Raw genomic sequence first — 15,012 nt, 5'->3', positions numbered from 1 at the left:
ACTAATTGTGCACGCGACTTTATCTGCGTGGAATAGGCGGAATGTAATGAATCAGCAATCTTAAAAACTTGTTTCAAACTTCTCGCTTTAAAAAAGACGATACTTCCATACAACCTTTTATGTCTCCTTTCAACCGCTTACAATCCTTTTTTGCGTTAAATTGTAGCTTATGTCCATTCTCAGGGTCTAAACTATCTGTTTACCCAATTTTAAATCAATTCAGTATTTTTGTAGTCATTTACAGATAATTCACACAGCGCCATCCAGTCCCACGGTAGAGATTGTGTAATCAGTAATAGAGCTTCTTCTTCTTCCTCTTAGCTCTGTCCCACTTTATGCGGGGTCGGCTCTCCTAATTTTTCGGCGCCAGGACAATCTGGCCTGGGTTGTCGGGTCGGGCAATTTTTCCGCGGCGACAAGCTTGTTCATACTGGTCCACCAGGTGGCTGGAGGACGTCCTCTGCCTCTTTTGCATTCGGGTAGTTTTAAGGCTTTTTTGACCACATAATCCTCGTCACTACGCATTACATGGCCATACCATCTGAGAAGGCTTTCGGTAAGTTTCTCCGTTATTGGGGCCACTTTGAAACTGTTATCAGTAATAGAGCACTGATATAAATACATAGATACATTTCTTTTTGTAAATACATAATATACATAGAATATACCCAGACCGATATAAACAATCATAAACATGAATATTTTCATACATTTCAAAGGCTGTGTACTAAACAGTTAGACCGCCGGGACCGTTAAATATGAAGGTGTAAAAGACGAAAGGACTTTGCAGCTAATGGTTTATGCTTCACCGAGTTTAGATAGCAATTTAATGATACCTCGAGGTTAAAGAGTACCTACTGAATACAGACTATTAATATCATTTCGCGTTGATGCTTTCGTAGATAGCTGGCGTGCTTAGAGGCAATTCGTTTGGAAACACGGGTAGTTTTAGACATTGCAAGTGTATGTGAGAAATTTATTATATACTAGCTGTGCATGCGGTTCTTCCCGCGTGAAATTTATAGACAATGTTATTCTGATATAAGCTATATTATTGTTAAGTTTCATTAAAATCCCTTCAGAGGTTTTTGCGTGCAAGAGTGAGTCCATATATCCATACCTACTTACAAACTTTCGCATTTATAATGTTAGTAAAATATGCAAATAAATAAAATTGAAATACATATCTTTTTGTAATTTCAAATTAACAGCTTTTCACCAAACGCATATGTATTTACATAGAAATGTATCTAAGCTTTTATATCAGTGTTAGCGGTATGATTAGGGGCTTTATTTATATGCCAGTTTTGGTTGTATATACGTAGTTTATTAAAATAAAAGTAAATTACGAACATATATAGTTGTATAGAAACGGTATAAAAAAAATTGTGATCAGAAGTACAATAGTTGAAGAATGTCTGTAGAAGAAGTCCTTTTGTAGACTGTATTTCCTGTGCAAACGCAACGCACCACAGATTCATAATATTGCACGGCGCGGAGCTGCAGTAGGATGGCGAGCGCATCATGGCAGTATGTGCCATGTTAATACTAGAGTATTAACAATCAGTATTTTCAATATATATATATATATATATATGTGTATGTTTAAAGTATATATTATATTTATATAACATAAATTATATATTTATTTATACATTTATACATTTATTTATACATAGATTTTGTTTGCCTAATTATTTAGTACAGTATTATTATCACAAATTTTTGTCATTACTGCCCTACAACGCTTTCTAGTTCTACCCAAAGGTTAGCTGGTAGAGAATGCCATATGGCATTAAGCTCGCCTCTTGTACTCTCTTTATAGTGCAATAAAGAATAAAAAATAAAAAAAAATCAGTTATATAGTACTCATAACACAAGTTTTGCTTAGGTTGAGACTACATGGTGCTGTGTGAATTGTCCAGATTGATTATGATATTATACGGCACTTACATAAATAAAGTGTTTTAAAATAAATTGTCTGTCTGTCTGCTTGTACTTGCCATTCTCTGAAACGGCTGGACAGATTTATAACGGGATTTAACTAGCAGATAGCTAATGTTATGAAGAGTAACTTAGGCTATATTTTTCTTCTGTTAAACATCAAAACGCCTATGCCAGATGCCTCCACAAAAAAAAACAAACAGTCACTATTCAAAGAACCCAAGCTCAGTTACAAGTACTTTTTACTTGGCTCCGTAAAATTAATAGAAAGTCTGAAATGAAAATTCAGAATGGTTGCTAAGTCATAATGTAAAGTTCACCCGCCCGGGGCAGCACGGAACATTGCTCTTCACAAGTTTAAATTAACAGAAATCTTATTAATATCAAAAAACAATCTCATATTTTAATGTTTATCTCCAGTTTTGCTGAAATTACATCATAATAATAACCAATAGCCTAGTGGGCGAAATTCGACTATAATTAATTTAAATAAGGTTCTATTGTGACAACCTCGGTGGTCTAGCGATCTAGCACACCGCTTTACGTCCGATGGTCGCGGGTTCGATTCCTCGCACGGCGCAAACATTTGTATTCATGAGCATGATTGTTTGTATCGGCCTGGGTGTTTTATATGTATAATATGTATGTATTTACAAAAAAAATATCTATGTATTTGTATTAGTTGTCTAGTACCCATAACACAAGCTTTAGCTAGCTTAACTTGGGTCTAGATGGCGCTGTGTGAATTGTCCTGAGATTATTATTATTTTCAAAGATTATAACGTCTATAAAATCACAGTTACTGGCAGTCGTACAGGCAATAAACACAATCTTATTATTAATATTATAAATGCGAAAGTTTGTTAGTATTGATAATAATAATCTCATATTAATCTCAGGATATTTCATGGATGTTTGTTTTTTGTTGAATCTTTCACGCAAAAAGTATTGAACGGATTTTGATAAAACTTTAGAGTAATATAGCTTATACATCAGAATGCTAGTAGGTGTAATATTATGTTATCTGTGCTAGTAGTATATATGTATGTGCCAAATAGTGGGTGTATTTTGTTTTTATTTATTTCATGTATAATTTAAGAAAATGTTAGCATTTAGCTTTCATTCAGTATTCGGCATTCCTCTCTATATAAACTATAAGTGAACGAAATTTCAAACCTCGACATCTGTGCAATTTTTGTAAAAAGGGGTACGAAGTTTTTGTTTCACGTATTAATATATAGATACTTGTCCCGGCAAACGTTGTTTTGCCTTAAAATAAAAAAAAATTAGGCTTACGCTCACAAAATTTCATGAGAATCGGTCAAGCCGTTTCGGAGGAGTATGGGAACGAAAACTGTGACACGAGAATTTTATATATAAGATATATATATGTATATACGATATAGATATATATACGTAGCAGATAACTCAGGACAATCCACACAGTGCTATCTAGCGCTTAGTAACTAATACTTAAATACATTTTTTTTAGTATATAGAAAGCATTGAGACTACACTAGTACAAAATACCTTACTCATGAATATGAATATTTCTATTGTTTGACGATAGCAAGCGAGTGCGAGGGCAATCCAAACCAGCTTACGGATACGCCATTAGTGTGAGGGCACCGCTAGGGGTTAGAACCTACGCTCAGGTCGTCGTAATTTCGATCCTCGTTTAAATCGGACAGGGACTCGATCAAAGGGGGCCAAACCACTAGACAATTCCCTTTATCTAAAAAAGAGAAACAAAGTCGCGTGTGATGAGTTGTTCTAAATAAATGCAATAACTAGTGTAATGATATTTAAGTTGACCCCAAAACGTCAGGCTGCGTCAGTGGCGGCGGGCGGGCATTGTGAATGTAATGACGTATTTCCGGTGCTCCCCGCTCGACGGCAATCCGTATCTACTGTTCCACATTTTATTGCTACCAATAGCTATGTTGTATCTATTCATTGTATTTTTTAAGGGAACAATTTCGAATCTGAACTCTCAACGTTACAGTTATTACTCTTATTCTTATTATTCATTTTTTACGTTACTGGCGACCCGTACCGATTTCGCACGGATGCATTAGAAATCTTCGAATTTCTCGGCTCGTTCTATATTATAACACGCATGTATGTACATATACACCTTCTTAATCTCTTGCATCTTGTGCTGAAAATTGTATTAAAATGCATTGCATAATTTAAAAGATATAAGCGAACTTTGTTATACTCTATGTAAAGAAACTAGCTGTTACCTGTGACTTCATCCATATGAAATTTAGCATTAATATTTACAAAAATTATAACATAAAAGTAGCCTAAGTTACTCCTTATAACATTAGCTATATGCTGCAAATTATCATGCGGGAAATCGAACCCACGACCATCGGATCTAAAGCAGCATGCTAATCGCTAGACCACTGTGTTCGTCAAAAATAAAAATAAATCTCTAACACTATTTCTTGTGGCAGAGAATGCAGATAAATTGGTACTATTATACCGCAGTATACGTTACCATATTGTTTTGCATGGTGAATAAACGGCAAGTCGTGTTGAAGGCGTGACGGATAACGTTATGCTAATACAGGTGAACTTCCTTCATGCAAGGCACCGGAAAATACATTAATGCATGCAAGTGGCTATTTAAAGCCACCGACTCTAAATAGACTGCCTGTCGTAGTTCGTACGATAGCGCAAAAAATATTTTATTATTTTCGGTTGTGAAGTGAGAAAATAAGAGTATAGAAAATTCTGTATTCAAATTGATAAGTAGATTATAAATAGTTATTTTTATAATCTACTTATCATTCGGAAAACTGACCCATCATAAGAAGAACGAGCAAGAATTTTAATTACTTGTTGCTTTTTTCAACAATTGTTGTAATTCTACATCTTTACGTTGAAATCTTTGAATACAAACTTCCTATTTGCACTAATTCATTAGAGTCAAAATATTAAATACACAATGAACTTGTTAAGTAATGAAATAAGATTGAATCTGTCGTAGTGATGAGAAGGCAGTGAAATAAAATAGTTAATTATAGTAATAGAGATATTGTTTATTCAAATAAACATAATATTCTATACAGTACCTTTAAATAGTCACATTTTTTTATTCTAGCAAGTGGTACGGAACGCAGACTCATCACAAAAAGAATGAACAAGAAACTAGAGGTTTACTATTTTAAATAAATATTGTTCAGAATTACATTTTTATGAATTTTGTGTGAACACAAATAGGCAATTGAAAAGTTGATATAAATAATTAAATGTAGGTCTATTATAGACTCTTATGATATGTCAAAACTGCCGTCAGTTCGGAATGCCTTCGAGCTAAGAAGAATAGATAAGAAACTCGATTGAACATGATTACAAAAATACAGATTCCTTTTTAAATTCAATCAGGGAGACTGTAGTGACCTGCATATGCCATTGATTTTTTACTAAAAGTAAAACAATTATAAACAGTGGGCGTAAGCCGAATACACCAGTTGCTACAAGTAGCACCCGTTTAGCAACTTTAAATATCAAAGAATCAAAAGCTAAGAGCGTGATATCACTTGAGAACAAAGAAATGTAATATAACATGCCGTAGCGCTGTGCAATATCTACGCGCAACTCATGCTGCATTTTTATTATTTGAATTATTTATTTATTTCACTAGATATTACTTAACGGCTTTATATTGTTTTGTTTAGTTCCGGAAATTTAATTATTCTACAATAATTAATTCTACGGAAGCTTGAAAGCTCAGTGTCAATTGCAGAGTCGCGATTTGGTGACCGAACACTAGGGTTTTTAAGCTATATCCGAACTATATTCAATGTCTGATGATGCCTCGTTCAAAGATGAAACACGTGTCGCAATATGGGAGTAGACTTAGTAACAGTTGAAATTTCATTAGGTACCAATAGAAAAGTTGGTATCGCTTCCAGTAGCGGTGGTCAGTGTACATGCTAATGATAGCAGAATTAGTAATTATGAAATGAATGTAAGTAATGAAATGGAAACACCTAATTCGATAAAATATCTGCACCAGATATACTTCTTTAGTTATAGCCAATATAAACAGTCAAATAAAATTACATAAAATGTTTATATATTATACACTAGCTGTTGCCTGCGATTTTGCCTGCGTTTCCATCGTTTTTCGTAAATAGTAAGTAACCTATGTCCTTCCTCACAGTTCAGTGGTTTGGATGTGTTTTCCTAACATTTTCCTTCACTGCTCTGCTCCTATTGATCCTAGCGTGATGATAAGTGTATAACCTACCCAGAAGTATGAAGAATAATTGTACCAAGTTTCGTTAAAATCCGTCGAGTGGTTTTTGTTTCTATAACGATCATACTGACAGACAGACAGACAAAAATTTTACTGATTGCATTTTTGGCATCAGTATCGATCAATAATTATTTTAGAAATATACAGAATGTACAGAATTGACCTCTCTACAGGATTTATTATAAGTATAGAAGAAGATTATAAGCCTCACCGGAAAAGTTGCGCCATCTCCTGAGTATGCGAAATATATACACAAGCTCGTCCAAATACTTAAACATAGAAATACAATACCTACATAATTATTGTCCATTCTGAAAAAAAAACATAAATTCAAAATCTATTTATCTTTTTTATTTCGCTCCTGATCACTTCTCGACTAGATGTTTTATTTTAAGTTATTGAAACTATAAAATAAAGATTTGGCAGGAAAGAAATTAATAATATAATTTTATTAAAAGTTTATGAAAACTTATTTCATTTCTAAATTTGAAATCTCTGTAAATGACACTACTTTATTAAAATAATTTACTTACCCTTAAATTTCTTCAGTGCTAGATATCGCAGGTTGCATGCATTTCAGAGAAAATCCCGTCTCCTTCATTTACCTAACGGTTTTCAGTCTGGCTTATTTTAAGGCTAGTATTCGAGGCTGTGGTCTCACATATAGCGATTCGCAAAATCGTTTTCAAAAACCCACATTTTTGAGTTTATGAAAATAGTTTGTAAAACATTCATTAACAAAAGCAATTCATTGTTACAAAATTTTTTTACTTTTCTATACAAGTAGATAAATTTCAAGTTGTTTTGTTCTTTTATATATGTACTTGGAGATTTGGACATTTAGCAGTATGTTTGTTGGGTTTCTCGTCAAGGCATGTTTGGTATGGTCACATACATCCTTTCATTTTTATTAATTTGTTTAGGTCCTGAGGCATTTTTTTATATAAGTCTGAAACTATGTATTGTTCACATTCATATATTTGTAATTGTGTGTAATTTGTAATAATTCAAATAGTTCTTCTTCTCGTCTATTTTATATATCTATCTATGTCACTCCTGCGTTACCATTCTTGTCTATCTATGTATGCCAGTCATGCGCTGTCATTCCAGAGGATCAATCGCTAAAACGCCAGTATTAAGACACAGGCTTAAGTTGTTCCTATTTGCATTTAGCATTGAGCTGTTACGTCTGGAATTGGATTTAGAATGCAAATTGGGGCTTGTAACTTCAGTTCTGGGGCCTGTTGTTCTAAAGTATTCTGTGAAGACGAAGGTAATTCATGTTGTAACATTCCAGAAAGATGACAGTTATCAACAGTGATTATACTTAAAGCTGTTTTATGTCTTTTATGTCTTTAATTTAGTTATTTGTTTATGATCGTTCTATTTTAATCAGAGTTGACGTTTGTGGTTTGGGTAGTAAGTGGTAACCATACGTCCAATTCAAACGGGAATCGAAATTACGACGGCCTGAGCCGAGGTTCGAACCCCTAGTGGTGCCATCATACTAAAGTCATATCCGTCAGGTGGGAGTTGGCTTTCAGCTGCTCCTTAAGTCTTGTCGCCCTGTGAAGCTGTAAAGGCCAGCTGCGTCCAACAGCATTACTGTAGTCCCCAAACTAAAGAAAAATGGTCTTACGTCCGGGCATTAAATAACTAAGTACAAAAAGACACCTTTTGCGAGCGATTTCAATATAGATATCCCAATATCATTTTCATTGTACAGATGATATTCACCTGTATACAAGTTAAAAATGGCCTCAGATAAAAGCAAAACCTGGTATCGCATTTAACATAACGTGAAGCGAAAAACACAATATTGAAGCCACGCCAACTAGATGGAGGTTTATTCATGGCTCGTTTTTGCCAAAATATTACAAGCGATACGAATATACAGACAGTCATTATAATAGTGTGAATCTAACATATTTTCTCCTTTATAATAGAACCATTCATTCATTAATTTTATTCAACTATTTATATTGTGTTGAAGTTTATAATGTGATTGCATAAATGAATAAATAAAAAAAAAAAAAAAATTAATTTTATTCAACTATTTACATTGTGTTGAAGTTTATTGTGATTGCATAAATTAGAATTTAAGTAGTTAATTCGTTGTGCGAGGAATCGAACACGCGATCATCAGGTAAGGCAGTATGCTAAACCACAGAACTGATGCTGTCAGTACAGGCAGGGACAACTGGTAATTTAAATCATTTCCTGCAAAACATTATATTTATTATAACCTCAAGTTTACTCGAGACATAATTAAATTACATTTAATGTTAAGTTATAAATTAGAAACAGTCTGCGTGTGATTATAAATAACAATTGTTTATGAGTACAAGTTAATGGCCTCTTATCGCAATAAGGTGTTTGTGGAGGGCTTGTGTAATTGTCTTTGTATTTTGTGCTCTAATTTTCTTTACTTTTAACCAACTACAAAATGAAGAGGTTGTCAAAAGTATCCCAGAATCTAAGTTCTTGTTACATGATCACGAAAGCAAAGATCACCTTACCGTTGAAATTCTCTTGTTAGATGTGTTTTAATGAAGGGTAAGATATCAGGAGAGAACAGGAAGGTAAGGAAAATTATTGGTTACGAGGGGAAAAGGCGATTGATAATTTGGGTTACCATTGGCATTAGAGGATTGGTCACCCTAGGTCACACTGCTTTACAGTGTCTACCTGTTTCCTAAAGCGCTGCGGGGAGGCTTCTAGCTTCCACCTCAATGTGGATTGATGATCCCATTCTTAGTAAAATTAGTGGACCCCCTGGAAACCATCGTGTCAAATTCATGGTGAATTTGTCATTATTCCCGCCCACGCCAACTGTTTGCCCTGGCGTGGCAGCAGTGGAGGATGATAAGATGAACATGAGGTCAGGTTTAGATAGCCCATCGTGACAAATTGACCAGGAATTTATTAGTTTCCAGGGGGAACTGCGTAAAGGTCAACCTGACATGGTATATTGCTGGCAATAAGAGCATCAGTCCACATTGCTAACAATCTCATATCCCCCCTTACTATGTATATTATCTACTAGCTGTTCCCATGACTTCGTCCGTGGAATTGAATTTAATTTTTCTAAAATAAAAGTAGCCTCAGTTACTCCTTATTATATCAGCTACCTGCCAAAAAAAGTTCCGTCAAAATCGGTCCAGCCATTTCAGAGATTAGCCAGAACAAACACACAGACAGACAGACAATATTGTAAAAAATGTTATTTTGGTGTATGTACCATATTTATATTCATATGCATGTAGTAAAAAACGGTTATTTCAACATTACGAACCGACTCTCCAATTTTATTTATATGTATTTATGAAAAATGTATCTAAGTATTTATATCAGTTGTCTAGTACACATAACACAAGCTCTGCTTAGCTTGGGTCTAGATGACTCTGTGTGAATAGTCGAAATTTATTATTCTTATAATTAAGCTCTAATAAATAAATAATAGAGGAAAAGAGACCTCTTTGCAAAATTAACTTGATATACAATTTTGAACTGTATTAACATAAATAAATAAGGGATAAATTTATTCAAATTATTAAGTTTATTTTGAGATGTTTGCCCTGGAGCCCTCGGGGGTGCAGCCCTGTGAGGTATGGGGATGTTAATATTAATTGGGGCTTTGTAAGTACATAATGTAATGGTAAATATGAATATTTTCTAAGCTCCACCCAATGTTATGAAATAGAAATAATCTTTATTCAAATAAACTTAATAATAATATCTCAGGCAGTTCACACAGCGCTATTTAGTACCAAGCTAAGCAGAGCTTCTGTTATGGGTACTAGACAACTCACGTATACGTATACATTTTTATTGAAAATACATATATCTATACATATAAATAAAATTGGAGTGTCTGTTTGTAATATTGAAATAACCGTTTTTTCCTACATGCATATGAATATAAATACGGTACATACAACAAAAAACCACTTTATACAATTTTTGTCTGGCTGTTTGTTTCGGCTAATCCCTGAAATGGCTGGACCGATTTTAACGGGACTTTTTTTGTAACTGTGACTGATGTAATAAGAAGTACCTTAGGATACTTTTATTTTAGAAAAATAAAGTTAAATTCCACGTGGACAAAGTCGCGGGAACAGCTAGTAATATAAGATATATATATATATATATATATATATATAAATAGAAAACTTCCAGAGCGACTCCTGAACACAAATATTTGTACCTTTGCGAGGAATCGAAGCTGCAACCATCGGAAGTAAAGCGATGTGCTAAATCGCTACACCACTGAGTTCGTCTTAAATAAACTTAATATAATCATTATTAAATAGTAATTTGATTCATATTCTACTCATAATTTATATCATCATCATAGGGGTTACTACCAACCCCTTTTAGAAATGTGAAATTTAGGGGTTGTATGTATTTTTCAATGCGTAGATTTCGAAAACAGTTTTTTTTATATAGCACACAACAAACGTGGAATAAACGAGCATGCGGCTCACCTGATGGTAAGTGATTACCGCAGCCTATGAGCACCCGCAACACCAGGGGCATTGCAAGTACGTTGCCGCCGGCATTTTGAAGGTTTCAATATCATATCAGTTCAGAAATACTATTGCTGTAAGGTGATTCCACAATCAGTCTAACTGTTGTACACTTTCATAAATTTTGTATTGCACTCAATACCTATAAATTGTTATGTCAATTTTGTATAATGAGGCTGACTGTACCGCCGACATAGCCCCGGGAATTCATGTTTACAGCGCAACGAAATTTAACATGAAAGTAATATTATTACGTATTATATTAATTTATAATATATTTTTTATTAAATTTAAGGTTGTAGAATTAGAAATATGTTATCTAAGTACTAGCTGTTCCGCGACTTCGTTCGCTTGGAAATTAACTTTATTCTTCTATAATAAAAGACATTTTCTAAAATAAAAGTAGCCTAAGTCACTCCTTATTACATCAGCTACCTGCCAATAAAAGTCCCGTCAAAATCGGTCCAGCCATTTCAGAGATTAGTCGGAACAAACAGACCGACAGACAGACAGACACACACACAGACAAATTTTAAAAAGTGGTTTTTTGGTGTATGTTCCGTATTTATATTCATATGCATGTAATAAACGGTTCTTTCAATATTACAAAAAGACTCTCCAATTATATTTATATGTATAGATTAATATACATAATTATTTAAATCTTAGTACTAAGTAGGAGAAGAACAGATACCAATATTTAGGCGTACTAAGTCTAGTCTTTCTATGTACTATAAAATGATGCATTTTATATTATAAAACCAGAAGTTACCAGCCACTTTGGGCGCTTGAATTGTTTTTTTTAATACAATGGAGATAATATTTCTAAAATAAAAGTACTGCTGTACAGCTAGTTATATATGAAGTAATTGAAATAGATATAATTACTACTTTTAAGCAGTTTTTATTATAGCGCTCATTCGGAACGCAGACTTGTCTAAACTAATGAAATGATTCAAAAGGAAGGCACAATACAATCTATAATACATGCGCATTATAGTATAGAATAAGCAAAGAAATTCGAAGATTTGTAATGCATTCGTGCGTAGCCAGGACGGATCGCTTGTCATATATAAATAATAGTTAAACTCTATAAATATGTAAAGAAGATGAGATGACAAAATACATATGTTAAACCGCAAAATCCAATTCTCCAGAGATACCAGTCTTTGCAAGCATTTAATTTAATATATAAAATATAATGATTTTATTTTATATAACTAACATGTATAATATTTACAGCAAAACATAAACTTCATAAAAAAAGTACAAATTTATTCAAGCATATCTAGTTTGCATTTACATATAATGAAAATATTGCAAAAGTTATCCTATCCTATACGTAATAGAGTTTAGAGTTGTCCGAATTATAATACAACTCAAGATATCCACAAACCGTTGTAAAATATACCTTATTTAAATGTATTAAAGTAACATATAAATCATATGTTGGTGAAGTTTGTTTTTAAAACACCAGCTTCAATATCCTTCACATTTGCTGGAGTCAAGTTAGAATTATATTATTTCAAAGGAAAATCTCAGTTAATTATACGTGTATTTAACGTATTTGTACCATTACGTGTACGTTGTTTTTTTTTGCGGTAATGGTATTCGCTGGCGGGCATTAATAGGGGATGAAAGAATAAGGTTATTTTTTTTTGTACCTTCATGATAGTTTCCACAGATAACATAGTCAGAGAATTGTTTATTATTTATATCATAAATAACAATAACCTTTCCAAATAGGTCTTTATAAATTGTGTCTTAGAGCATCATCATAATAACAATTTCAGCAATAAGCCTTACTGTAATTGTACGTATAATTTATATAGTAGTTAAAGTACTCCTTATAACATTACTTAGCTGCGCGTGAAAGTCCTGTCTAAATCGTTCCAACTGTTTTATAGATTAGGGAAAAAGGACAGACAAACAAATTTTTATTAATTATATATTTGATATAAGTACCGTATACACTCTCATAGTTTTTAGTGAAAGCTGTTAATTTTGAAAATACAAACAGACACTTTAATTTTATTGTATAGATTGTAAAGAAATTATATATATTCTGTATATAAAACAAAAAATCATACAGAATAGTTACGTAAAACTTATAACACCTCATCGGTTTATAAATACTGACACTTGATACAACATCTGCATCACACTTACTTAACATTTATCATTATATTTCACTCAATTTACATATTATTTTTTAAATTATAGGCTATGTGTTATTCTTATGTATAAGCTGTATTACTGTAAAGTTTCATCAAAATCTGTTGAGTAGGTTTTGCGGGAAGAAAGTAATATACATCCATCCATTCATAGTCACAAACTTTCGTATTTATAATATTACTAGCTGTCCCGGCAAACCTTATTTTGCCATATAAATTAATAACGCTATAAAAAATAGGGGTTGATGATAGAAGGGTGAAAATTTAGGATTGTATGTTGTATCATAAAAAAATAGAAACTAAAAATTTTGTCTAAAAAATAAAAATAAAAAATTTAGGGGTGGACTACCCCTAACATTTAGGGGGATGAAAAATAGATGTTGGCCGATTCTCAGACCTACTCAATATGCTCACAAAATTTCATGAGAATCGGTCAAGTCGTTTCGGAGGAGTATGGGAACGAAAACTGTGACACGAGAATTTTATATATAAGATTAAGATATCTCAATAAAAAATCTCACTGAGCGACTTTAGAATCCTGTACTTGAAACATTGGTTATATAAATCGTATTGAAAAAAAAGCTAAATTCCAAATCTTTCTTATTTTCATAATTTCCTTAGTAGTGAGCTACATAAAGAGCTCTGTTCTTGAGATATGTAGTGGAAGAATGCCATCTGCATTCACAATGATTTGATTTATAGTTTAGCTGGTGCGAACGGTACTTTCATTGTGAATTTCCGTTTACAATGAAAGAATATGTAAAATTGTACTTACTACCTGCATGTATTTTGCAAGCGATGATTTATTTTGTTATTTCATATATCTAACTAATGGTCGTTCAATGATCGAAATGTAACCGTAATTAATTTAAATTATAAGTTTGATCATTATTAAGGTTGTATTGTCAAAGACTATACTTCTATGTCTGTGTGCAAATACATGGTATTGTGTGTAATGTTTTTTTATTAATTTAATGTATTGTTTATACATAATTAAAAAATATTACCTCCTTCCTATTTCATTTTTATATTATTCCTCTATAGTGTTAGAATTCACATAATTATTGTAGAAAAAATCCGATATTTTAAAAATATATTAAAAGAAGGTAGTTTGTTTTTAGTACTAATGAAGTACCCAATGTAAGGATTATTACGAATATTGTAAATAGCGCCATCTAGTATTTATAGACCAACCTACTACACTGACTTTGGTCTATAAATACGGATGTCGGTAGTTGAATAATACTCTTTCGTTGCGTGAGCCGCAGCATTCAGTCGACGAGCGCAGAGCGTACCAGTTGTGTTTTGGATATTAAAGTGAATTGTATTAGCAATGGGTTTATCCCGGTCTTAGTTGGGCCTGGGGGGAAGCTGCAAGTAGTGAAGGTGAGTGTTAATGCATTCTAAAAGGGCCTTTTAAACCTACACCCGTGTCACAAGTCACGGGCGCTACTTGGGGTTTCCCTTGCGGTAACCGGCTTCAAAGCCTCAGTCGTCCATCATAATTAGTGCTTCTTACAATAGAAACTATAAGTTTGTGAAACTTCATACTCCTCTGCCCACGCAATATTTGTAAAAATGGATACAAAGTTTTTGCTTCACGTAGTATACAAGTTCTCGTGTCACAGTGTTTGTTTATTAAGAAAATTCCTCCGAAAACGACTTGACCGATTCTTATGAAACTTTATATATGTATTTAGTAGGTCTGATAGGATGTAAGTTATTTTTGACACCTCTATGTGATAAGGGTAATACCTCAAAAATTTTGGTTTATTGGACAAACGTTTTTATTGTCGTTTTAATGATTCGGCGTCTAAAATTACATACAACTTTATTAGTTTCTTTATATGTTGGGTTATATTATTGGAGCTTTCATACGTATTCTTAACGTTTTTAAAATTATTTCCTTTTTCTATTTCAGCATATTTTCAGTGAATCCTAATATCCGTCTAGATACATTTCAAGGAATACAGCTCGGGATTTCCTTCTACCTGAGATAATCTGAGCAATGGGCAATATTTTACGCACAACATACGCCGCTGGCATACTAAAGTCTGCGTCCTTATTGTGAGGTCTAAAGTAACGAGAATAA

General features: G+C 33.1%; 1 protein-coding gene across 1 annotated transcript; it reads right to left on the bottom strand.

Annotated features, from left to right (window-relative positions):
• Positions 1 to 333: 333 nt before the first annotated feature.
• LOC131854203 (uncharacterized) lies at positions 334 to 1,541 on the bottom strand. Its single transcript, XM_059205333.1, has 2 exons — positions 1,471 to 1,541; positions 334 to 589 (listed from the first exon to the last, which is right to left on the bottom strand). The coding sequence occupies exons 1-2, from the start codon at positions 1,539 to 1,541 to the stop codon at positions 334 to 336; spliced, it is 327 nt and encodes a 108-aa protein (XP_059061316.1).
• Between the last annotated feature and the right edge of the window lie 13,471 nt (positions 1,542 to 15,012).

This window comes from Achroia grisella, unplaced genomic scaffold (assembly GCF_030625045.1).
Source record: "Achroia grisella isolate CSIRO2021 unplaced genomic scaffold, CSIRO_AGI_Agris_v1 utg971, whole genome shotgun sequence".
In the NCBI taxonomy this organism is placed as follows: domain Eukaryota; kingdom Metazoa; phylum Arthropoda; class Insecta; order Lepidoptera; family Pyralidae; genus Achroia; species Achroia grisella.
Note: the sequence above shows the minus strand (reverse complement) of the source record. Positions and strands in the feature narration are given on the sequence as shown.